The sequence below is a fragment of the Hyla sarda genome, chromosome 1, assembly GCF_029499605.1.
Source record: "Hyla sarda isolate aHylSar1 chromosome 1, aHylSar1.hap1, whole genome shotgun sequence".
In the NCBI taxonomy this organism is placed as follows: Eukaryota; Metazoa; Chordata; class Amphibia; order Anura; family Hylidae; genus Hyla; species Hyla sarda.
Genome location: NC_079189.1, coordinates 317,223,993 through 317,250,718, shown reverse-complemented (window position 1 = coordinate 317,250,718; position 26,726 = coordinate 317,223,993). Strand labels below are relative to the sequence as shown.

The following is a 26,726-nucleotide window of genomic DNA, read 5'->3' as shown; positions in this document are numbered from 1 at the left end:
CACCAGCTGGGGGACCGGCAAGTCCAGGGCAGAACAGAAGGCCGAGAGGTCAGAAAAGGATTGTAGATCACTAGAACGTCCATCCCTACGAGCATGAAGAGCAAACGGAAAGTTCCATCTGTAAGGCACCTGGTGGGAGCGAAGGACAGCCAAGAGAGGTTGGAGCATGCAACGCTTATATAGCGTCAGCCAGGACTGATCTTGGTATAGTTGGATGGGGGCCCCATCAAAGTCGTAATTCCGTAGCGAGCGAGCTTTAGCCATGATGGCCTCCTTCACTTGGAATTCGTGCACACAGAAAACAACATCCTTGGGGGTGCCCGTGCTGGATTTAGGGCGGAGGGCCCAATGCGCCCTGTCCAGCTTAATCTTGTGGGAGGGGGACTCTCCCCAGAATCAGAAGATGGCTTCTATGGTAGCAAAAAGATCCTCCTCACGGGTTGCTTCGGGTAGCCCACGCACCCGAATGTTATTACGCCGGCCCTGATTGTCCAAGTCCTCCACATGGGCATGGAGATCACAGAGAAAGTCAGTTTGGGAGGCAATGGTGGAGTGGAGTTGGGCAATGTAAGCTCTGGTGGTATCATGCGCGTCCTCCAAACCCTCCACCCGATCAGAAACATGCTGTAGATCCTGTAGCATGGAAGCAATTTCCGCCCAGCAGGTATCCTTCACCTCAGCAATAAGGGAACGAAAGTCTTCCTTTGTTGGAATTTGGGAAAGAAGCTGACTAAGGTCTTGCAGTGTAGAGGACAGTTCTGGCAAGCCGGAGCAGGGCAGGTCAACCTCAGAGACGGTATCCCAGGATGAGGAGGCTGCTCCCGAGGGAGAGGGCACCTGGGGCCCAGGGGAGTTTGAGAGGGCAAACGGGGAGCACCGGCAGACATCTCGGTAGGCAGAGGGGCCCTCTGTGGCTTAGGGGATGTAGACAGAGTCCGGTGGGCTGCAGGAGCATCCAGGGTGACAGGGCAAAGGAGTGCAGGAGGCTCCAGATCCAGACCCCCCCCAGAGAAAGCGGCTGAGGAGTGGGCTGCTCAGACCCCCAGGTAATACAGGTGGGTGCTGGGGGAGCCTGACCAGGGCAGGCAGCTGGGGGCTGTTGCAGAGGAGATGGAGGAGGCCTCAGGCTATAGTTGCCCAAGATAGCGGGCCCACGGACCAGGAGGGTGGAGAAGAAGAAAGCCCCACAGGATAGGGGGGGTTGAGGAGGTATGCCAGGATCACAGCGTCCATGGGGCAGGGGATCACTGACACTCACCCTTATTCCTGGGCAGGCAGGAGTCTTGGGGGTTAACCCGGCAGGAGCGAGGTCCACAGCAGGAGGCGCTGGCAGCAGTGCTGCAGCGTGTATCTGAGGAGGCCGGGCAGGAGCGCAGAGCCGGCATGAGGCAGCAGGGGTCCGCGGCCGCAGAGAGGAGGGCAGCACGGGGGACTCTGACAGCGGGGGAGAGGACACTAGGGGAGCACAGTTCAGGACTTCAGCAGGTGGCCCCGAGCGTGACCTCAGGCCCTGCGCCGGCCCAGTAATGGCGGGCTCGCGGGAGCTGAGGCCGGCGGGGATTGCAGGAACCTCCGGATGTCTCCAGGCAGGGTGTCCAGCTGCCGGTTGGGTACAGAGGGCGTCCGGTGCCTGTGGGAGGTCCTCCCCATGTAGGGAAGCTGGATCACCATAAGTTGAAGGCTTATTTAGGGCTACAGGAGCGGGAGCTATCTCACAGTGCGGCCATTCAGTAGTGCGTCAAGCCACGCCCCCTGACGCGCCACCAATTCTACTTTGTAATGACATCAGTCATTTTACCCAAAAATCTACGACGAAACAGAGAAAAAAATCATTGTGCAACAAAATTGAAGAAAAAACACCCTTTTGTAACTTTTGGGGTCTTCCGTGATCTAAAGTTTTTATTGGTATAATTTTTGTATTGATTGGACTTTTTGATCGCTTTTTATAAATTTTTTCATGATATAAAAAGTGACCAAAAATAAGCTATTTTGGACTTTGGAATTTTTTGGCGTGTACGTGACTTTTATTAGGGAAGGGGTTAAATGATCTTTATTAACTTTTTTTTTTCACTTTTTTTTTTTGCAATGTTATAGCCCCCACAGGGGGCTATAACACTGCAGACACTGATCTTTTACATTGATCATTGTTATCCCATAGGATAACATTGATCAAATATTTTGCCGCTTGACTGCTCACGCCTGGATCTCAGGCACTGAGCAGTCATTCGGCGATCGGACACACAGGAGGAAGGTAGGCACCCCCTTGTGTCCTCCAGCTGTCCAGGATGCCGCAATTTCACCGCGGTGGTCCCAAACAGACCACTGAGCTAGCCGAGTGTAGTTTACTTTCACTTTAGACGCAGCAATTGCGGTGCTGCGCGCTATTAGCCACGCCTTGGCCCTGCGTTATAGAAAGGGAGCGGACTCAGGGCATACAGGTATGCCGTGTCCTTAACGGGTTAAAATAACTCGACACACATCCTTCCTGTGGACGTTGAGTTCACCAGAGCTTAACAGGTTGCCACTGTAGTCCTCTTCCATTCCTAAATAATGACATAACTGTGCCAGTTAGAGACCTTGTGCTCCCCTACCTTCTGTTTGACGATGTCCCGCAAATGTTCAATAGGGTTTAGGTCTGAAGACATGCTTGGCCAGTCCATTACCTTTACCTTCAGTTTCTTTAGCAATGCAGCTGGCAGTGGTCGTCATGGAGGTGTATTTAGGTTGTTATCTTATTAGAATCCCAATCTACACACAGGATCTTTGTAGTCAGTCAAAGTGAGTTCTAGGTCACCTCTCTTATACACTTGGTGGGGCAGCCAGCTCTAGGAAGAGTCCTGATTGTCCCAAACTTCTTCCATTTAAGAATTATGGAGGCCGCTCTAGGAAACTTTTACTGCAGCAGAATTTTTGTATTCTTCTCCAGATCTGTGCCTGCACACATTTCTGCCTCTGAGCTCTACAGAAAGTTATTTTCTCTTAATGGCTTAGTTTTGGATTTGATGTGTATTGTCAGCTGTAAGAATTTATAATAATATGACTGTGTCTTTGCAAATCATGTCCTATGAACTGAATTTACCAAAGACATAGCAGGCTCAACCTCAGAATAAGCACCTGGGTGCTACCAATGCCTTCTAACAACATATAAACCAACCAAGAAAGATAGCAGGACAAAAAGAGGTAGCACGGCAATTATAGTCCAAATAATGTTTTATTAAAGGGGTACTCCGCCCCTAGACATCTTATCCCTATCCAAAGGATAGGGGATAAGATGTCAGATCGCCGCGGTCCCGCTGCTGGGGAGCCCCGGGATCCCTGCTGCGGCACCCCGCTATCATTACAGCACAGAGCGAGTTCGCTCTGTGTGTAATTACTGGCGATACGGGGGACGGAGCAGCGTGATGTCATGGCTCCGCCCCTCGTGACATCACGGCCCATCCCCTTAATGCAAGTCTATGGAAGGGGGCGTGACGACTGCCACGCCCCCTCCCATAGACTTGTATTGAAAGCGGCGGGCCGTGACATCACGAGGGGCGGAGCCGTGACGTAACGATGCTCCGGCCCCTGTATCGCCCGTCATTACGCACAGATCGAACTCGCTCTGTGCTGTAATGATAGCGGGGTGCCGCAGCAGGGATCCCGGGGCTCCCCAGCAGCGGGACCGCGGCGATCTGACATCTTATCCCCTATCCCTTGGATAGGGGATAAGATGTCTAGGGGCGGAGTACCCCTCTAAGTCATACAAAAGATAGCCTCACACAATTAAAACCACTAAAAAAGAGGGGGTCCATAAAAAACATTGACCACCCTCAGCCATGGAGAGGGACCCCAAACCCAGGGTCTCCCCCCCAAGGGACACCCGTCTAGTCTCTCAGTGGTATATAATGTGCAAAATCTCTCAAGACCTACAGCCCCTATGTAAAGTGCAAAACATATAAAATAGAAAATTAGCAGCTATAAGTCATATATACAGTGGGGATCAAAAGTTCGGGCACCCCAGGTAAAAATTTGTATTAATGTGCATAAAGAAGCCAAGGAAAGATGGGAAAATCTCCAAAAGGCATCAAATTACAGATTAGACATTCTTATGTCAACAAAAGTTAGATTTTATTTCCATCATTTACACTTTCAAAATAACAGAAAACAAAAAAATGGCATCTGCAAAAGTTTGGGCACCCTGCAGAGTTAATATCTTGTACTGTCCCCTTTGGCAAGTATCACAGCTTGTAAATGCTTTTTGTAGCCAGCCAAGAGTCTTTCAATTCTTGTTTGAGGTATCTTTGCCCATAGCTCCTTACAAAAGTCTTTCCAGATTTCTGAGCTGTCTGTCATGCACTGCTCTTTTAAGGTCTATCCATAGATTTTCAATTATGTTGAGGTCAGGAGATTGTGAAGGCCATGGCAAGACCTTCAGTTTACGCATCTTGATGTAATCCCCCATGGATTTCGAGGTGTGTTTAGGATCATTATCCATTTGTAGAAGTCATCCTCTCTTTAACTTCAGCTTTTTTACAGATGGCATCAAGTTAGCATCCAAAATTTGCTGAAATTTTATTGAATCCATTTTCCTTCTACTAGTGAGATGTTCCCTGTGCCACTGGCTGCAATACAACCCCAAAGCATGATTGATCCACCCCATGCTTAAAAGTTGGACAGAGGTTCTTTTCATTTAATTCTGTTCCCCTTCTTCTCCAAACATACCTTTGCTCATTCCGGCCAAAAAGTAAAATTTTAACCTCATCGGTTCACAGAGCTTGTTTCCAAAATGCATCAGGCTTGTCTATATGTTCATTTGTAAAGTTCAAACGCTGATTTTTGTGGTGAGGACGTAGAAGAGGTTTTCTTATGATGACTCTTTCATGAAGACCATATTTGTACAAGTATCTCTTTATAGTGGAATAGTGTACCACAACTACAGTGTCTGCCAGATCTTTCTGGTCAAACGTGGGTTTTGAATTGTTTTTCTCACAATCCTGCGAGCTGTTCTGTCTGATATTTTTCTTGGTCTTCCAGATCTTGCTTTAACTTCCACTGTTCCTGATGACTGCCATTTCTTAATTACATTCTGAACAAAGGATATTGACATCTGAAAACGTTTTGCTATCTTCTTATAGCCTTCTCCAGCTTTGTGAGTATCAACTATTTTCAGGTTCAGATTTCTAGACAACTGCTTAGAAGAACCCATGGTGCTGATTGTTGGGGCAAGGTCAGATGAGTCTGGGCATTTAAAACCTTTGAGATTGACATCACCTGGTCTTCCCAGATGATGATTGAGAACAATCCATGACACAGGCAGGTCTCAGCTTTGCAAATGGGGCAGTGCATGCTATAAATTCTGCAGGGTGCCCAAAGTTTTGCAGATGCCATTTTTTTTGTTTTCTGTTATTTTGAAAGTGTAAATGATGGAAATAAAATCTAACTTTTGTTGACATATTATAAGAATGTCTAATCTGTAATTTGATGGCTTTTGGAGATTTTTCCATCTTTCCTTGGCTTCTTTATGCACATTAATACAAATTTTTACCTGGGGTGCCCAAACTTTTGATCCCCACTGTAGGTACATGCCCACTAAATTGCAAAGTCAATAAAATAGGTAAACATCCATATAGACACAACATAGAGCAATGTACAAATAGCAGCTATAAGGTTATGCAATAGCGTGCAGGTATAATAAATATGCAGTCCAGAGAGAAAGTAGAGTATACGTCACACTGTCATGTAAAGAGCGGGTGTTCCCCCTAAAAACAAGGTCCCCACGCGTTCCGTCACTATCCGTGACTTCCTCAGGGGCACATGGCTACAAACTCCTAGTCACATCCTTATATATCCATGTTCATTAATACCTCAGTGCCGGCAGTTGTGGGTTTCAAAACATTCCCCATGTATTCTGCTCACTCAATCAGTTGCTGTAACATGCTCAATGTAATTGCACGTGGACATACTTAGAAATAAGTACAATGAACAATCAGTTCCGGTGTCATACCTCACATATCCAGCCGTGGCCCGTATGTGTATAGTCGGCGCATGCAAGAGCAATCCACCCAGTTTGTGCGTTACAGATTCGCGCACAGCTACATAGGCGCAGCCCAATCCTTACTACGCATGCGTAAGGGTCACGGCCCTTTACTATGCAAGTGCAGCCCCGATACATTCGCGCGTGCGCAAAGAGTAACAAACAATTAAACTGGCTTCAAGATATTTACAGTGCATGCGTGATACTATATAGTGATGCACACGTGCGTACGATCCTCATGTTATTATGCAGTACACACAGCCATGACTTCTTTATACTAGTAGCGCACGCTCGGCAATGCATAGACACTGCGCATGCATAGACTGTCTAACTAGATTTTTGATATGATACAGAGTCTATACAGCCCTCATAAAAGCACCATAACATTTACATATACATTTCATGAAAATTATATGTGAGTATTTGTCATTAAAACCCACTATGTTATTGCTATTGGGTAAGTATGTAGCATAATTCAGAAAAAGGGGGTATTGTTTTTAGGTAAGTATATATCATAGTAAAGGGAAACATAATAAGTTATTTAGCATCATGCAGTGTTTTAAAGTACAATCTAGACAGTACCATTATTCTTACAACCGTACCATTATTATTGAGAACAACCCTACCATAAACTAAACCATACTACATATGCTTAAAAGCTGGCAGGTACTTCATCATGCTGGTCTATCATTTGCTATCAAAGAATATTTGATTACTATTAAAGTGTCCAGAAAATAAATTATCAAAGAGAGAGGGGAGATAATATAAAGTAATAATTTATATCCCAAAAATAAGTCTTGGAACCCTCACACAGTACTGTGGAACTTATATAATAAATTCACCCAAATATCCCCAATGATTACCCATGCAGTGTAAAGTTCCCATTCCTTGTATAAAAAATCTAGTTAGACAGTCTACGCATGCGCAGTGTCTATGCATTGCTGAATGTGCGCTACTAGTATAAAGAAGTCATGGCTGTGTGTACTGCATAATAACATGAGGATAGTATGCGCGTGCGCATCACTATATAGTATAGCGCATGCGCTGTAAATATCTTGGAGCCAGTTTAATTGTTTGTTACTCTTTGCGCACACGCGAATGTATCGGGGCTGAGCTTGCGTAGAAAAGGTCCATGACCCTTACGCATGCGTAGTAAGGATTGGGCTGCACCTACCTAGCTGTGCGCAAATCTGTAACACACAAACTGGGTGGATTGCTCACGCATGCGCCGACTATACACATACAGGTCACGGCTGGATATGTGAGGTATGACACTGGAGCTGATTGTTCATTGTACTCGTTTCTAAGTATGTCCACATGCAATTACATTGAGCATGTTACCGCAACTGATTGGGTGAGCAGTATGCATGGGGAATGTTGTGAAACCCACAACTGCCAGCACTGAGGTATTAATGAATATGGATATATAAAGATGTGAGTAGGAGTTTGTAGCCATGTGCCCCTGAGGAAGTCACGGATAGTGACGGAACGTGTGGGGACCTTGTTTTTGGGGGGACACCCGCTCTCTACATGACAGTGTGACATGTACTCTACTTTCTCTCTGGACTGCATATTTATTATACCTGCACACTATTGCATAACCTTATAGCTGCTATTTGTACATAGCTCTATGTTGTGTCTATATGGATGTTTACCTATTTTATTGACTTTGCACTTTAGTGGGCATGTACCTATATTTGACCTATAGCTGCTAATTTTCTATTTTGTATGTTTTGCACTTTACATAGGGGCTGTAGGTCTTGAGAGATTTTGCACATTATATACCACTGAGAGACTAGACGGGTGTCCCTTGGGGGGGAACCCCTGGGTTTGGGATCCCTCTCCATGGCTGAAGGTGGTCAGTGTTGTTTATGGACTCCCTCTTTTTTAGTGTTTTTAATTGTGTGAGGCTATCTTTTGTATGACTTAATAAAACATTATTTGGACTATAATTGGTGTGCTACCTCTTTTTGCCCTGCTATCTTTCTTGGTTGGTTTATATCAACTGAATTTAGCTGAAGCTAAATTTCAAGTGTCATGACTAAGGATCTGAAAACTTATGTCCATGTGAAATTGATGAATGAAGGGGAAAATAGTTGGTATTTAATTTTAGCACAAGGCTGCAACATAAATTAATAATGAAAACCATGAAATGGTCTGAAAACTTTCAAAATGCACACACACTCTCTCTCTCTGTCTATATATATTTTTTTAAGTCAATTTGAATGACTATTGAAAGATTTATACCTCTCCTTGATGTTTTGATAAACCTGAATTCTTCACTTCCATCTGAAATAAGAGTATAAGATAAATAAGTACGTTCTAATAAAGTAAGTAGTAATAATAACACATTTGCAATACATATATGTTTACATTACAAGTTAAAGGGGTTCTCCGGTGCTTAAACATCTTATCCCCTATCCAAAGGATAGGGAATAAGATGCCTGATCGCGGGAGTCCCGCCGCTGGGGACCCCCGGGATCATGCACGCAGCACCCCGTTTGTAATCAGTCCCCGGAGCGTGTTCGCTCCGGAACTGATTTCCGGCAACTACAGGGCGGGTGGCGTGTGACGTCACGCCTGCGCCGGCGTGTGACATCACGCTCCGCCCCTCAATGCAAGCCTACGGGAGGGGGCGGGATTAAAGAAAGACTACGTTTTTAAGGAGAATTAAAAACACATGGACTCGTTTTTACTTACATTCCTCTGTGATGTTGTTGCTGTAGATCTACACACTTTTTTTTTCTAAATTAGACTGGAACCCAGAACCAAAACAGGCTACATGGTGACGTTTTCTTTCTCTTTCTTCTGTACTTTGGAATTTTTTTATGCTTACACCTTTGACCGTGCGGTTTAATTAACAATATACTTTAATAGTTCGGACATTTACGAATGCAGCAATACCACACGTTTAGGTTTTATTTTTATTTTTTTGATGATGTAAACTTTTATTATGAAAGGGGTTAATGCCTATTTATTTGCGTATTTTATTTATTTTTTACACTTTTTTTTAGTCCCCATAGGGGACTATACCATGCAATCTTTAGATTGCATACACTGATCATAGGAGAGCATTGATCAGTGTTATCGGTGTTCTGCTGCTTCAGCTTGCATGGCATGCTTGGAGCAATAGAACACCGATGGGACAGCGAGGAGCAAGGTAAGAAGCCTCCCGCTGTCCTCTCAGCTGTTCGGGATGTCACAATTTCACTGCAGTGGTCCCGAACAGCCCACTGAGCTAACCAGCAATTTTATTCTCCTGTTTTAGATGCTGCGATCAACTTTGATCGTGGCGTCTAAAAGGTTAATGACGGACATCAGCCCGATCGGCGATGTCCAGTATTAGCCATAGGTCCTGGTTGCTGATAGCAAACGGGACACATCGGGTATGATGCACGCTCACCTATTGAGAGCGCGTGTCATCTAGCTGGAGCCCGCAGTGGGTGTAAATATACGTCCATTTGCGGGAAGAGGTTAAGGAACCACCCATTGTGGCCTTAAGGACACAGCCATTTGTATTTTTGTGTTTTCGTTTTTTTCTCCTCACCTTCTAAAAATCATAACTCTTTCATATTTCCATCCACAGGCCAGTGTGAGGGCTTGTTTTTTGCGTGACCAATTTTACTTTGTAACGACCAATTATTTTACCTTAAAAATAGAGGGTTTCGTTTTCATGTTGTACACTTTAGGTTAAAAATGACATGTTTTCTTTATTCTGTGGGTCAATATCCACCCACATTTGGGTATATGTGACTTTTTTGGACTTAAAAAAATAAAAATATTTTAACGTTTACGTTGTTCACTGTGTGGGATCATTTACATTATATTCTGATAGTTCGGACATTTAGGCGCACAACGATACCAAATATGTTTATTAATTATTTTATTTTACGTTTTTTGGAGGTAAAATGGGAAAAAGGGGTGATTTACATTTTTATTGGAGATGGGGAATTTTCACATTTTTTAAAAACTTTTTTTTACTTTTCTTTAATTTATTTTTTATTTTTTAATACTTTTTATGTCCCCATGGGGGACTATTTATAGCAATCATTTGATTGCTAATAATGTTCAGTGCTATGCATAGGCATAGCACTGATTTGTATTATTGGCAATCTTCTTCTCTGGTCTGCTCAATGTCAGAACAGGGAAGAAGATGCTAGGAGAGGGACTGTATTGATCATGGCATCTGAGGGGTTAATGGCGGACATCAGCGCGATCACTGATGTCTGCCATTATGGGCGGGTCCCTGGTTGCTAATAGCAGCCAGGACCTACCGTGCATGATGCGAGCACCATTCCAGTGCTAGCGTCATGTATAGGATGTAAATCTACCTCCTGGTGCCCTAAGTACCAGCGGACCAGGACGTACTTAGACATATTCATAAATCTGGGACAACGTGCAGTGATGTCATCTCACCAGAACTCAGTTAGGTTAGTTCACGGCAATCTTAGGAGCAGCAGATGAAAGAAGCTGTTGACCACACAGTCAGATAGACAAAGTAGAAAAAAAAAGGTGTGTGGAACTCCAGCTCCAACATCACAGATTAAAGTGAGTTAAAGCCAGTCAACATTTTTTTTCCATTCTCTGTAACAACATAGGTTTGTGCACAATGCAAAAGGGAAAAAATTGCACATTTCAAACCAGGAAGGGGCCCTTAGTTAAAGGGGAACTCCGGTGGAAAACTTTTTTTCAACCACCTTAAGGACCAAGCCCATCTTGACCTTAAAAACAAGGCCAATTTTATTTTTGCGTTTTTGTTTTTTCCTCCTCGCCTTCTAAAATCCATAACTCTTTTATATTTCCATCTACAGACCCATATAAAGGGCTTGTTTTTTGCGTGACCAATTGTACTTTGTAATGAAACCTCTCATTTTACCAAAAAATTTATGGCGAACCCAAAGAATATTTTTTAGGAAGGAAATTTAAATGAAAACCTAAATTTTGTACATTTTGGAGGGTTTCATTTTCACACTGTACACTTTACAGTATAAATGACGTGTTCTTTATTCTGTGGGTCAATATGATTAAAATGATACCCATGGTGGTATGAGGGCTCTTTTTTTGCGCCGTCATCTTTACTTTTTATTAATACATTTGCATATATAGAACTTTTAGATCACTTTTTATACATTTTTTTGGGAATAAAATGTGACAAAAAAGCTGAATTTTTGGACATTTTTTATGTTTACGCCATTCACCGTAGGGGATCATTAACATTATATTTTGATAGTTTGGACATTTACGCATGCGGCGATACCAAATAGGTTTATAAAAAAAAAAAAATACTCTTTTTGGGGGTAAAATGGGAAAAAGGGACAATTATTGTTTTTATTGGGGGAGGGGATTTTTCACTTTTTATTTTTACATTTTCAATTTCTTATGTCCCCATAGGGGACTATCAATAGCAATCATTTGATTGCTAATACTGTTCAGTGCTATGCATAGAGCATGGTCTGCTCAATCTCAGACCAGAGCAGAAGACCCCTGGAGACGGTCTAAGGCAGGTGAGGGGACCGCCGGCCACCATTACAGATGATCGGATCTGTATTGATCATGGCATCTGAGGGGTTAATGGGGGACATCCGTGCGATAGCGGATGTCGGCCATTACCGGCGGGTCCCCGGCTGCTATCAGCAGTGACCTGCAGTGTATGACGCGAACGCCGCTCCGAAGCTCCCAGTCATACACAGGATGTAAATGTACGTCCTGGTGCACTAAGTACCTCCACACCAGGACTTACATTCACTTCCATGGTCGTTAAGGGGTTAAATCAACTGATGCCAGAAAGTTAAATAGATTTGTAAATTACGTCTATTAAAAAATCTTACTCCTTCCAGCACTTATTAGTGGCTGCATGCTACAGAGGAAATTCTTTTCTTTTCGGATTTTTTTCCTATCACGACCACAAAGCTCTCTGCTGACACCTCTGTCCATTTAAGGAACTGTCCAAAGCAGGAGAAAATCCCCATAGCAAATGCTGCTCTGGACAGTTCCTAAAATGGTCAGAGGTGTCAGCAGAGAGCAATGTGGTTGTGACAAAAAAGAAATCTAAAAAGAAAAGAATTTCCACTGTAGGATACAGCCACTAATAAGTACTGGAAGGATTAAGATTTTTTTTTAATAGAAGTAATTTACAAATCTATTTAACTTTCTGGCATCAGTTGATTTAAAAAAAAAAAAAAAAGGTTTCCACCGGACTTTAACCCCTTCCCGACCTATGACATACCTGTACGTCATGGGTGGCAAGGTGTTCCCGACCCATGACATACAGGTACGTCATGGACATTACTGCCGCTACTCGCGGCATCCCACAGCGCCCGGAAAGATGGTGGCTATCACTGATAGCCAGCCATCTTACCGTGCGACCACGGGGGGTTTCGTCCCCCACCCCCCCCAGCGATCGCTGCTATCAGCTGGTCAAATCTGACTAGCTGATAGCAGCGCGATGTGTGAGTCCCGATCACGGGGATCGGGACACACACCGCTCTGCTAAGTGTCCCTGACCCGTCCCCCGGCGTCACTTACCCGTCGGAGCGGTGTCCCGAGCGGTCCCGGCGTCCTCCATGCGGTCCCGGCTGCGCTGCGTCCCGGAGGTGAGTTTGCAGCAGCAGTGCGGCATCTTCATTGGCAGCAGTGAGATCGCCGTAAAGCGATCTCACTGCTGCCTCTGAGAGTTTCAAAACTGCAACTCCCAGCATGCCCAGACAGCCTTTGGCTTTCTGGGCATGCTGAGAGTTGTAGTTTTGCAACATCTGGAGGTCCACAGTTTGGAGACCACTGTATAATGGTCTCCAATCTGTGCTCTTCCAGATGTTGCAAAACTACAAATCTCAGCATGCTCAGTCTGTCCAGGCATGCTGGGAGTTGTAGTTCTATAACATCTGGAAGAGCACAGATTGGAGACCATTATACAGTGGTCTCCAAACTGTGGACCTCCAGATGTTGCAAAACTACAACTCCCAGCATGCCCAGACTGCCCAAGCATGCTGGAAGTTGTAGTTCGGCAACATCTGATCCTTCAGATATTGCCGAACTACAACTTCCAGCATGCCTTGGCAGTCTGGGCATGCTGGGAGTTGTAGTTTTGCAACAACTGGAGGCACACTAGTTGGGAAACATTGTCCGTTTCCTACCTCAGTGCCTCCAGCTGTTGCAATTGTTGCAAAACTATAACTCCCAGCATGCACTGACAGACCATGCATGCTGGGAGTTGTAGTTTTGCAACAGCTGGAGGCACACTGGTTTGGAAACACTAAGTTTGGTTGCAAAACACTTGAAAGTTTATTACTTAACTTAGTGTTTCCAAACCAGTGTGCCTCCAGCTGTTGCAAAACTACAACTCCCAGCATGCACGGACAGCCAAAGGGCATGCTCGGAGTTTGCAACAGCTGGATGTTTGCCCCCTCCACCCAATGTGAATGTACAGGGTACACTCACATGGGCGGAGGTTTACAGTGAGTGCTGCAAGTTTGAGATGGCGCAAATTTTGCGCTGCAGCTCAAACTTCCAGTGGCAAACTTGCTGTGAACCTCTGCCCATGTGACTGTACCCTAAAAACACTACACTACACTAACACTAACCTAAAATAAAAAGTAAAAAACACTACATATACACATACCCCTACACAGCCCCCCTCCCCCCCAAAAATGAAAAACGTCTGGTACGCTACTGTTTCCAAAACGGAGCCTCCAGCTGTTGCAAAATAATAACTCCCAGTATTGCCGGAAAGCCATTGACTGTCCAGGCATGCTGGGAGTTTTGCAACAGCTGGAGGCACCCTGTTTGGGAATCATTGGCATAGAATACCCCTATGTCCACCCCTGTGCAATCCCTAATTCAGGCCTCAAATGCGCATGGCGCTCTCTCACTTTTGAGCCCTGTCGTATTTCAGGGCAACAGTTTTGGGACACATATGGGGTATCGCTGTACTCGGGAGAAATTGCCTTACAAATTTTGGGGGGCTTTTTCTTCTTTAACCCCTTATGAAAAGGTGAAGTTGGGGTCTACACCAGCATGTTAGTGTAAAAAAATAAATTTTTTACACTGACATGCTGGTGTTGCCCTATATTTTTCATTTTCACAAGAGGTAAAAGGGAAAAAAGACCCTCTAAATTTGTAACGCAATTTCTCCTGAGTACGGAGATACCCTATATGTGGACGCAAAGTGCTCTGGGGGCGCACAACAAAGCCCAGAAGGGAGAGTGCCCCATGTACATTTGAGGCGATTTGCACAGGGGTGGCTGATTGTTACAGCAGTTCTGACAAACGCAAAACAATAAATATCCACATGTGACCCCATTTTGGAAACTACACCCCTCACGGAATGTAATAAGGGGTGCAGTGAGCATTTACACCCCACTGGTGTATGACAGATTTTTGGAACAGTGGTCTGTGAAAATGAAAAATAAAATTTTTGATTTGCACAGTCCACTGTTTCAAATATCTGCCAAACGCCAGTGGGGTGTAAATGCTCACTGCACCCCTTATTAAATTCCATGAGGGGTATAGTTTCCAAAATGGGGTCACATGTGGGGGGGTCCACTGTTCTGGCACCATAGGGGCTTCCTAAATGGGACATGCCCCCCAAAAACCCTTTCAGAAAAACTCACTCTCCAAAATCCCATTGTCGCTCCTTCCCTTCTGAGCCCTCTACTGCGCCCGCCGAACACTTTACATACGCATATGAGGTATTTCCTTACTCAAGAGAAATTGGGTTACCAATTTTAGGGTGATTTCTCTCCTTTTACCCCTTGTAAAAATTCAAAAATTGGGTCTACAAGAAAATGCGAGTGTAAAAAATGAAGATTTAGAATTTTCTCCTTCACTTTGCTGCTATTCCTGTGAAACACCTAAAGGGTTAAAACACTTACTGAATGTCATTTTGAATACTTTGGGGGGTGCAGTTTTTATAATGGGGTCATTTATGGGGTATTTCTAATATGAAGATCCTTAAAATCCACTTCCAACCTGAACTGGGCCCTGAAAAATTACGATTTAGAAAATCTTGAGAAAAATTGGAAAATTGCTGCGGAACTTTGAAGCCCTCTGGTGTCTTCCAAAAGTAAAAACTTGTCAATTTTTTAATGCAAACACAAAGTAGACATATTGTATATGTGAATCAATATGTAATTTATTTGGAATATCCATTTTCCTTTCAAGCAGAGACTTTCAAAGTTAGAAAAATGCAAAATTTTCAAAATTTTCATGAAATTTTTTGATTTTTTACCAAGAAAGGATACAAATATCAGTGAAATTTTACCGATAACATAAAGTAGAATATGTCACGAAAAAACAATCTCGGAATCAGAATGATAAGTAAAAGCATTCCAAAGTTATTAATGTTTAAAGTGACAGTGGTCAGATTTTCAAAAAATGCCCAGGTCATGAAGGTGAAAATGGGCTGGGTCATGAAGGGGTTAACTATCCTGGCTTGAAATGCCTCATTTTCCTTTTTGTTTTGTGCACAAGACTATGTTTTTAAGGAGAATTAAAAACACATCTCTTCTCTTTTCAGCTTTTTTGTGCTCTTTTTTTCTCCTTTTCTACTGGTTTCTTCCCTTCTATTTCTCCCCCCACCCCCCTTTTTTTCTTTTCTTTTCTCTCTCTTTTGGGGTCCTCTCGCCCTTTTCTTACTTCTTTCCCTCTTTCTTGGGCGCACGGCTGGTGTGAACTACTCCGTACTGTCTTCCTATGGCGGGGCTCCACATAGCCTCCTTCAATCTGAAAGACTTTAACACCCCTGCGAAGCGTACACAGATCGTGCACCATCTCCACAGGCGTAAAGTCCACACCGCTTGCTTCCAGGAAACCCACTTCAAGGTTGGTCATACCCCTGCCCTTAAGAATAGACACTACCCGATATGGTTCTGTGCTAATAATCCAGATGCACCGGCTAAGGGGGTTACTATCGCTATCCATAAATCCCTTGTCCACCAGGTTCTAATTGTTTCTTTAGATCCACAGGCCCGTCATATAGTTTTATCCCTTTCCCTGGGGGGTTCCATACTCACTGTAGTTAATGCTTATGCTCCCAATCAAGGTCGGGTGGATTTCCTAGTCAACCTTGTCGACTCGGTCTTGCCCGTGGTCTCGGGGACTGTGGTCCTATGTGGGGATCTCAATTTAACTCTGGACCCTACCCATGACAATTCCACGGGTCGTTCTTACACTGCTATTAAACGTGTAAAGAGGGCTCTCGCTCTCCTGCAGCTGTCTGATGCTTGGCTGCTCCAGCACTCACCAGACAAGGATTACAGTTTTTTCTCTCCCCCACATGGGACGTACAGTCGTCTGGACTACATTCTAGTCCAACATAGCGCCTTGCCATGGTTCGTATCCACGTCCATTGGCAATATTTTGTGGTCTGACCATGCCCCAATATTTTGCACTCTCCATCTTCCATCACAGATTCGCTCTGCCTGGTCTTGGAGACTAAATGAATCCCTGCTCCTAGACCCGTTATGTCTAGCGGATCTGACCGCGACTGTGTCCTCCTTTCTCGTTGACCACCAGTCTGACTCCACGGCCCCCTACTATCAATGGGAAACCCTCAAGTGTGTTCTTCGGGGGGGTTCTGATCAAGCATGGCTCCCGCCTGAAAAAGGGCAGGGCCCAGGCTCTCCAGGACGCTCTACACCGGGTCTCCTCTCTAGAATTGTCCCATAAACGCTCCCTTTCCCTCTCTGTTCTTCGTGATCTGCAGTTGCTAGGCTAGAAGAATCTTGGGGTCGTTGGCTCCAAATGGGTCGCAGTAGGTTCTACGAGTATGGGAACAAGAGTGGTCGCATGCTGGCCAGAGCGCTGCGCACTCGTCTGGCCCACACCCATATCCCCTGTATTCGCTCTCACGCTGGCTCGGTAGTCAACTCAACCCCGGACATCGTTTCCACTTTCCACACCTTTTTCTCTGACCTATACGATCTACCCTCTCCTTCCTCCCTCACCCTTCCCTTCCGCTCCCCCGGATGCCTTAGAGAAGCTGGAAGCCCCCTTTTCTGAGGAGTAACTAGCCCAAGTCATTAAAGACCTCCCCGGGCGGGAATAGCCCTGGCTCTGATGGGTACACGGCCAAGTTTTACAAAACCCTCTTGGACCCCCTGTTCCCGTTCATGCTCCGAGCCTACAACTCTATTTCTCCCTCCACTCCCATCCCGGCCCCCTCCATGCTGGCCCATATAGTGGTCTTTCCGAAACCGGGTAAAGACCCCCAATTATGTGGGAGCTACCGCCCTATTTCCCTTTTAAACGTGGATCTACAAATCTATTCAAAATTACTGGCAGTTCGCCTTAATTCCAATCTTCCTTCTCTGATACATCTTGATCAGGTGGGTTTTGTGCCTGGGAGGGAAGCCAGAGATAACACCATAAAGACCATTGACCTTATCCACTATGCTAATACTGCCAAGTTATCCTTGATGGTGCTTTCTCTTGATGCAGAGAAGGCATTTGATCTAATCTCCTGGCCCTCCCTGGCGCAAACCTTACAACATGCTGGTCTTGGCCCCAACTTTGTAGCTAAGGTCTTAGCCCTTTATGACTCCCCATCTGCCCGCTTAAAAATTAATGGCTCCCTGTCGGATCCCTTCCCTATTCGTAATGGTACCCGTCAGGGGTGCCCCCTTTCTCCTCTGCTGTACATCCTGGTGATGGAGCATCTTTTGGCTTGAATAAGAGCGGATCCCAGTATCCGGGGGGTCACAGTCTGTGACACTGAATACAAATGTTCTGCTTTTGCGGATGATCTTTAAGTTTACCTCACAGACCCTGTGGTATCGCTGCCCAATCTCATGGCCCGACTTCGGGGCTTTGGCGCTTGGTCTAACTTCAAAATTAACTATTCCAAATCTGAGGCACTGGGTGTCTCCTTACCTGGACGTACAATGGAATCCTTACGTTTGGCCTTTCCCTTTACCTGGCCTCCTCAGGGCATCACTTACCTAGGCACCAGAATGCCCTCCGACCTTTCCCAACTGTTCTCCCTCAACTTTTCTCCCTTGCTGGCAGAGTTTTGTGCGGACTTAGCCTCCTGGGATAGTCGGGAGTTCTCTTGGTTTGGTCGGATGAGTATCCTGAAAATGAACCTTCTGCCCAGTCTATTATATCTCCTGCAGACCATCCTCATCCTCCTCCCTTCGTCCTTTTGGCGACTCGTACAGCGCTGCTTTGGGTTGTCTGGTCACCGACCCGTCCCCGATTGAATCGCTTCCTCCTTTCTAGACCGAAATTGTCTGGGGAAACGGGTCTACCTTACTGCCAATTATATTATTTAGCATGTGTGCATGCTCGTGTCCTTGACTGGTCACACAACCCTGGCTCCAAACTGTGGGTTCGCTTAGCCCAAGATATTTGCCCCAAAGCCCTGGCCACCCTGCCTTGGACCTGGTCCCCGACTCACTCCCCATGCCCTACTTCTTACTCCACCCGTCACACTCTTGCCTTCTTTACACTCTGCCGGAGCAGGTGGTTGTTTAATTGACCTTCGGAGCTCCCTTCTCCCAGTGACTGACCACCCTGATTTCCTGCCCGGGGCTTCCTCTGAGGGTCCCTTTCTTGCTGCTTCTAGATCTCACCCCTTGCGCTTTCACCATGTCCTAGCAGGGCGCCAGCTTAAGCCCTTGGACACCCTGATGGCAGAGAGGCCTTCCTCTCGTCGTGCCCCCTTTGCCTACCTTCAGTTGCGCCATTTTTACTCCTCTCTTCCAACATCTTGGGAGTTGCACCGCGCACTGTCACCGCTCTAGTGTCTATGTCTTGCCTCCTCGTACCCTAGGCACTCCATCTCTATTTTGTATGACCTGTTGCTGTCCCCTAGATCTCTATCCCTCCCGGCATATTGTCGTGCGTGGGAAAATGAGCTGGGAAAAACATTTACCCCGGAAGACTGGGCGAGGGGTTTCTACCTCACTCACAAGTTGGCAATTGCTACCAAAGCTCAAGAAACATGCTACAAAATCATGTCTCGCTGGTACCGGCGACTCTTCACCGCTGGTATCCTTTTTATGTTTCCCATGGCGCAAGCTCGTTATAAACGATACCTCGCACGACATTTGCTACAGGCGGCGAAAACGGTCATTCCTCGGAGGTGGAGGTCTGCGGACCCTCCTTCCTGGGACGATTGGTTTGCAGAGGTCGCACATATACGACACATGGAGGCACTCATGTCTATCCTCCCGGCGGACGCTGTCCGCACGGAAACCACCTGGCTCCCCTGGTCGCAATTCTGCTCCTCAAATAGTTACCGGTTCCTGTCATAATTCCTGTGGGATCATATGGTTGTATTACTCCTCCATGGTTTTCCCCCCTTGCTCTAGTAGCTTCCCGCCAGCCGGTGTCCCTCCCTCTCTGTGACCTCTTACTGTAGCTTCGCCTTTCTTTTTCCCCTCCTACTCTCCCTTTTCTATTCTTTGTTGTGCTCTTTCATTTTAGTTTTTGTCCCTCTTGGCAATGTGTAAATTTCCTTATTGCACTTTTTGATGTGCTAGAGCAGCCCCTTCCGTGACTGCTATATGGATGGCTCTCCTATACTGGTCTTGTTTATGATCCCTATTGTCCACTTGTGTCGCTCTTCCTACAGCTTTCATTGCCTTATTCATCTGTTCCATACCATATGTTGTGTTATATGCTGTTCTGATTTGGTGCTTATGTTTTTGTTCTGTTATGGCCTCCTAAGGCTCTTGGACCATTGTTTGTTTGCTCCTTTACCTGCACACCTTGCTTGTGTACTGTTTTCTATATATTTATCAATAAAAAATCTTTTTGAATGTGAAAAAAAAACACATGGACTCGTTTTTACTTACATTCCTCTGTGATGTTGTTGCTGTAGATCTACACACTTTTTTTTTTTCTAAATTAGTGTTGGCTGTTAATGGAGACTGAAACCCAGAACCAAAACAGGCTACCTGGTTACGTTTTCTCTCTCTTTCCTAGTTGTGCTTACATAAGCAATGTAGGATTTAGACTATTGAATCCTTTCCAATCACAGGGCATTGGCTCCCCACCAAGTTATGCACCACTAACTCTGATTTTCACCAAAGGGTGTCTCTTGATGCAACCAAATCTCAGCTTATTAAGTACTGGTCCTTGCAATAATGTTTATTGCCTTGGCCAGGCTTTCTACATGTTGAATAGGAGAAAGATAAAATTCCTCAGCTAAACTGAGAGGAGTGTGCTTTAAAAATACCACAGTTCAAAAAACAGAAGAAACTAAGAACTGTGCATTATCTACTGTCAAATTATCCCATTCCTGGAACATACAATAATGTCCATTGCCTTAGCATGCTAAGAATTATTTACACATTGTGCTGGTTTAATATTATAACATCAATGGGACCAGAGGTGCTGGGCTTGAAGATATTTTTGAACGTGAGATGGTCTCGCATAAGAGCACAAGATACAAGTACACACAAACATCACAATGGCCTCATAGCAAAACTCATTATAGACACTACCTTCCTTAAAGAGAAAAAAGTAGAAATAAATGCTGATTTATAAAAAAAAATGTAAAAAAATAAAAATAACGGTTCGGTTAACAAAATATTGTCAAGGAAAAGCAGCAGGAGCGGTTTAGTGGTTGACCTCTTCTAGAAATGGCAACGTAAATGTAAAATCTTTTCTTCCATGTCAGTGTCTATATCCAATGTATTTTTCCATGTGGTGTTTACAGCCTTTTCTCCGACTTAAGCAGACATTAGGCATGGAGAGACACTACTGCCAGCCAGAGAAACTGTGCTATGCCTAACAAGTAGTATGCATGGATGCCATTAATTAGATGTAAATAATATCCACAACTCAGAATTCAACGCAAATTAAGACAATTTATTGGATTCACAGTTTAACAGCCCTAATGTAGTCTGTTTATTCCAAAATGCAGAATTGCTCCTCTTAATGGAAATCTGTGTTAGAATCTGTTCCTGTGTCATGCTTAGTGCTCACCACGACTGATCTCGCTTTGGTGCTGTCTGAATTTTTGCATCTAGCATCAACCCCTTTGGAATATCACAGTGCATCAGTTTCATCTAGATTGCTCTTTTATTGGGGTATTCCCAGTCATAAAATACAGCACAAAAGTAACATACCTAAAGTTTGCAAAAAAGCATGTAAAGGACACTAACTGTGAAAAACAAGATCCTCTGGTCCGATGAAACAAAGACTCAATTTTTTGGTCTTTATTCTAAACATCATGGGGGGAGATTTATGAAAACCTGTGTAGGGGAAGAGTGGTGCAATCAGATTGTTTTTTTTTTTTTTTTTTTTTAGAGGCCTTGTCATTAATGAAAGAAGCGATCTGATTGGTTTCTAAGTGCAACTGGTCAACTTTCCCTCTGCACAGGTTTTGATAAATCTCCCCCCATGTCTGGAGGAAACCAGGTACTGTTCATCACCTGCGCAATATCATCCCAAGAGTATACTATGGTGGTGACTGCATCATGCTGTGGGGGCTTTGAGGGAAAGCTGAATGGAGCAAAGCAAAGAGATATTCTTAATAAAAACCTAATCCATAGTGCTCTGAACCCCAGACTGGGCCAAAAGTTCTCCTTTCACCAAGACAATAACCCTGAGCACACAGCCAAGGGAACACAGGAGTGGCTTTGGGACAACTCTGTAAATGTCCTTGAATGGCCCAGCCACAATCCTGACTTAAACCGAATAAAACATTTCTGGAGAAACCCAAAACTGTCTGTCCACCGACGGTCCCCATCCAACCTGACAAAGCTAAATAGAGGACCTGCACAGAAGAATGGCAGAAAATCCCCAAATCCAGGTGTGTAAACCTTGTGGTATCAGCCCCAAGAAGACTGGAGGCTGTACTCGGTGCCAAATGGGCTTCAACCAAATATTGAGTAAAGGGATTGAATACTTCTATCCAAGACAATTTTCAATAACTTAACAATTCATTTTTAACATCCATTTCACATTATGGAATATTGAGTGCAAAATAATGAAGATTCTTTTTTAATGTTTGCACAACGCCGCACCATAATAAAATGGTGAAAATTCAAAGGGTCTCAAGATTTTTCAAATGCATTGTATATTAGTCATATGAAAGTTTTACATACAAGCTGAAACAGTACCTACAAATCTAAGATCAAATGCAATCAATAGAATAAAATAAATAAAAGCCATAGAAGATATGTTATTAATGCTAGTTTGAAATAAACATATAATGTATAAAATATAAGTTTACCTGTAAGCCAAACTAAAATTACAAAGACTGTCATAATGAATAGTGTTCTCATCTTCATGTGTATGTTATCTTCCTTGTGCCGGGCTCAGGAGAGCTTTTTGGCTTTTAGAGGGATGGTTCTCTTTATAAGGTAAGGGCCTCCTACATTATCCTGGCTGGTTTTAATGGCATTTAACCACTTTGAAGTATACAAGATACTCATACGGGCAGTGGAATGATGCTAACGTGATATGAAGAGTCTCAGAAGAGGGTGGCCTATTCATTAAAGGATTTTGTGCATTATACACTATAGTTCAAGCACAGGTCTGCTCGCCTCTCAAAAATGTATAAATAACATTGTGCATCACTGGAATAAAAAATACTTATAATCTGATAAGTAAAGATAGTAGACAGGTGTGAGAGCAGCATTGTGGTTAGGATAATTGATCATCTAGAGAAGTGTACAAATTGAGTAGATACTGTATGTCCTTGTGTGATCATGAATCAATCTTCCAGACTACACTGTTGATAAGATTAAGACTATAGTTTGGCATTATCTTCACTGCTATTCCCAGTTGATGGATTATGTTCAATTGCCCTCAAAACTTCAAGGCTCTATTACATTATATTTTTCTGCTATGATATGAAACAACTTGCAGGATTTTACTGGTGAAGCGAAAAGAAACACTGGTGAAACACTGCTTCTCTGGTTTTATCTATTGTATATATTTGGGTGTTTTAATCCTTGATAATTTAAGAAATGTGTTAGCTGTCAATGAAAATCTTCTTTATGTTCATTTTGTGGAAATTGTGTGCTAACAGTTTGCTAAAATGTATCACTGTGAAGTCCAGATTCTCTGTATAAGGCTGCATTCACACCTCGTTTTCAGCCTGCGGTTGCCGGATCTAGCTGGGGGGAGGGGAAAACCGGGCGCTGGACCGGCGCTGAAATCCATTTACTTTAATGAGCCAACCGGAGTCAAACGGTGACTCCGGTCGGCTAATTTTTTACCCATATCCGGTTTTGTGACCGGACCTAAAACCATAGTATACTACGGTTTTAGGTCCGGTCAGGAAACCGGATACGGGTCAAAAATGAGCTGACCGGAGTCACCGGCTGGGGTACAGGAGCGCCCAGTTTTCTCCTCCCCCAGCCGGATCCGGCAACCGTAGGCTGAAAACGAGGTGTGAATGCAGCCTAAGGCCTCGTTCACACTGCCGTTGGGCTCCATTAGGTGGAGTTCTGTCTGCAGTTCTGTCAAATTTAGCGAGCACTATTTTTTTCTCCGCTAAATTCCTGAAAAATTGCCAGATCAGTGATGGACCCCATGCAAGTGAATTGGATCCATCGGGACCTGGCAGTAGCTGTCTGCATCCGACCCGTTTAAGGGTTTAATCGGCTCAAGAAAAAAAAAAAAAAAAAAGAGCCAATTGGACCCTTAACGGGTCGGATGCCATGCAAAGGTGAACCGAGCCTAACAAAACATTGCCTAGAATAGATGCAACTACAGTAACCCCCCGACCTACGATCGCCCCGACATATGATAAAATCGACATACGATGGCCTCTCAGAGGCCATAGCATGTCGATGTCAGCATCGACATACGATGCTTTTATATGTCGGGGCCATCGCATTAACTGCTATCCGACAGCGCAAAATGCTTAAGCTGCTGTCGGATAGCAGTTTAATGTGCCCCAGCAGGTTCACTTACCTATTCCCGATGCTCCGGGTCCACTTCGCGATCCTCCGGTGTCTTGCGCATCTTCTCCAGGGTCCGGGCCTTGCTTTCCGGCGTCGTTATTACGTCACTACGCACGCCGCGCCGGCGCAGCAGCGTAATAACGTCACCAGAAAGCGAGGCCCGGACCCTGCAGAAGATGCGCAAGACACCGGAGGATCGCGAAGAAGACACCGGAGCAGCGGGACAGCATCGGGAGCCCCTGGAACAGCAGCGGGAGCGGTGAGGACCTGGTCCGGAGCGACGGGGACAGGTGAGTACAGATGCCTATACTTTACATTGCACGAATCCCTCAACATACGATGGATTCGACAAACGATGGGTCGTTTGGAACGAATTACCATCGTATGTTGAGGGACCACTGTATATGTTCACTTCTCATCTGAGACCAGTACTAGATGTGTACAAGTTTGCAGCCTGTAAATAACAAAAATGTTCTCTCATTCACTGGGAGCAAATTAATATATTTAAATTAACTTGAAATAGTATTTTATATTTGTATAGGGATTACATGTTATTATAAATTACAAACAAAACCTAGTCTACTCAGATCCTGCCATCACACTTACTATACAAAACAAACGATACAGGGAGAAATCGGCACTGTAAATATGACTTTAAGTCAAAGATGGGTGTTCTGCTCCTCAGGCTCAGACTCCAAACCGCACATCACTAATTCAGATAAGAAGCGGCACTCCAAAATTTCAAAAAATGGTGGCTTTATTCACCTATCAAGGTGCAAAGTGTGACATTTCAGCCTCACAATGGCTTGAGAAAGGCCTCGTCGGGAGGCTGAAACATCACACTTTGCACCTTGATTGGTAAATAAAGACAATTTTTGGAGTGCCGCTTCTATTATCTGGATACACTTATTACACGTGTTCTCTAAGCTACTGAATACATGATGGAAAAGGTGTCTTTTGTCCACAGAACACACATACAAATTTCTCTTACAGAAGAAAAGGAAATGTCCAGTGCCGCGCCTCTTTTTGAATGTCACTTTATTGTAAAATCACATGGAACACAGGTCACCGGTAAATGGTGAAACGTTTCAGCTAATGAGCCTAGCCTTAGTCATAGGCACAGATTTGTATGACTAAGGCTATGCTCACTAGCCAAAATGAGTCACCGTTTACCGGAGACCTGTGTTCCATGTGATTTTACAATAAAGTGACTACGTTCAAATGGAGAAGCTGCGCTGGGCGTTTCTTTTTCTTCAGTTTGCCGCACCAGCCCGTGCACCAGCAGGACAGGAGTGTGAGCTGGACTTTCTAACTAAATTTCTCTTACCCTACTGTGAATTCTAGCACTAGCTTAGTGTTGCACTGATGCTGTATGCAATTGGGTCTAACACATTTGTATCCATTTAAAAAACTCACTAAATGAGGTTGCACTTCCGTTTTTTACTCGTTTAAGACAGACAATGACAATTCAAGTTCAACCATTTTGATTGCAATACGTATAAATAAAGATGGTGTCCATGGTGTTACATAGTAAACAGATAACAGTCGCAAAATGAAAAGTTTAAAACTAAAGATAATTTTATTGATAAGGGCAAACGAATCAACTGCATTGTGTTACAATAGTCTTAAGTCTACTATTTTAGGACTGTAACAAATTAAATCATAACTGGTGAGGAAACACCGGTCTGTATAAAAAAAGAGCATAAAAGTAAAAAATCACAATATATACATAAGTTGCACAGAGCTCAAGAGCAGCTTCAGCCTTTGGAAACGTCAAAGACATTGTGCAATGTTACTCAGCCTCCAGACGTGGGATAACAGGAAGAATCAGGTTCCCAAAAGCAGAGTCTTGGGTAATAAAGTATCCAGTTGAGTGTGCATGTGCATGCTGTAGAGAAAACATTATTAGTTGCAATAATTGTAAGAAAATATGTGCAGATACAAAGGGTAAGGGCCCTTTTAGACGTGCTGATACATCTATTAGATCAACGCTTTTTATGGAGCCTTTTACCAGCTTAATCATGGTGCAGGCAGGACCGGGCGAATGATCACTGGATCATTCATGCAGCCCTTTACTTTCAGTAATGTTGGGGCACATTTCCCTTACACAGGGTGAAGTGTGGCCAACTAATGATTTTTAGGCATGCATAAATGATTTGATCATCCATATGGGTCAGTTATCATAGAAGAAATGCTTTCTGCATAGGTAATGAATTATTTCAGTATGGAGTTAGCATTAAAGGGGTATTCCATGATTTTTTATTTGACTATGCTGCAGGGGCTGTAAAGTTAGTGTAGTTCATAATATAGTGGGGGAGATTTATCAAAACCTGTGCAGAGGAAGAGTGGTGCATTTGCCCATAGCAACCAGATTGCTTCTTTCATTTTTTCCAGGCCTCTTTAAAAATGAAAGAAAAAATCTGATTGGTTGCTATGGGAAACTGCACCACTCTTTTTCTGCACAGGTTTCGATAAATCTCCTAAATCTCCCCCAGTGTCTGTACCTGTGTGTGACGGTTTTCTCACAATTCTTCTGTGATTTTCACCCCAATATTTATTTTTATCAGCATACAAAATAACTGTTGTCTCAGATTTTTCGCAGCTTGCAATGCGGCCGAGACCTGAATCACTAGTCAGCTGATGACAGAGAGCCTGTCTGCTTCAGTGGGTGGAGGTGGGAGAGAGATCAATCTGCAACTAATGCAACAGCTGTAGGCACCCTGATTGAAAACCACAGGTCTTTTGAACGGATGCAGCTTAATTATGTTTCAATGGGTGGGGTGGCTGATGTATGGGAGGAAGGAAAATGGAATTATGCGATTTGTAGGCAAAGAAGAAAACTCAAAAAG

At 44.2% G+C, this 26,726-nt stretch overlaps 1 protein-coding gene across 2 annotated transcripts in view; it reads right to left on the bottom strand.

Moving 5' to 3' along the window:
* INIP (INTS3 and NABP interacting protein) overlaps positions 1-26,726 on the bottom strand; it is a 51,673-nt gene that overhangs the window by 16,552 nt on the left and 8,395 nt on the right. Inside the window, exon 4 of one of the 2 annotated variants that reach the window (XM_056518426.1) lies at positions 8,261-8,302. In XM_056518426.1, the coding sequence (XP_056374401.1) occupies positions 8,261-8,302 (42 nt within the window). Of the gene's footprint in view, positions 1-8,260; positions 8,303-25,433; positions 25,766-26,726 lie in introns of those variants that run through there. The other variant, XM_056518429.1, reaches the window with a different exon arrangement.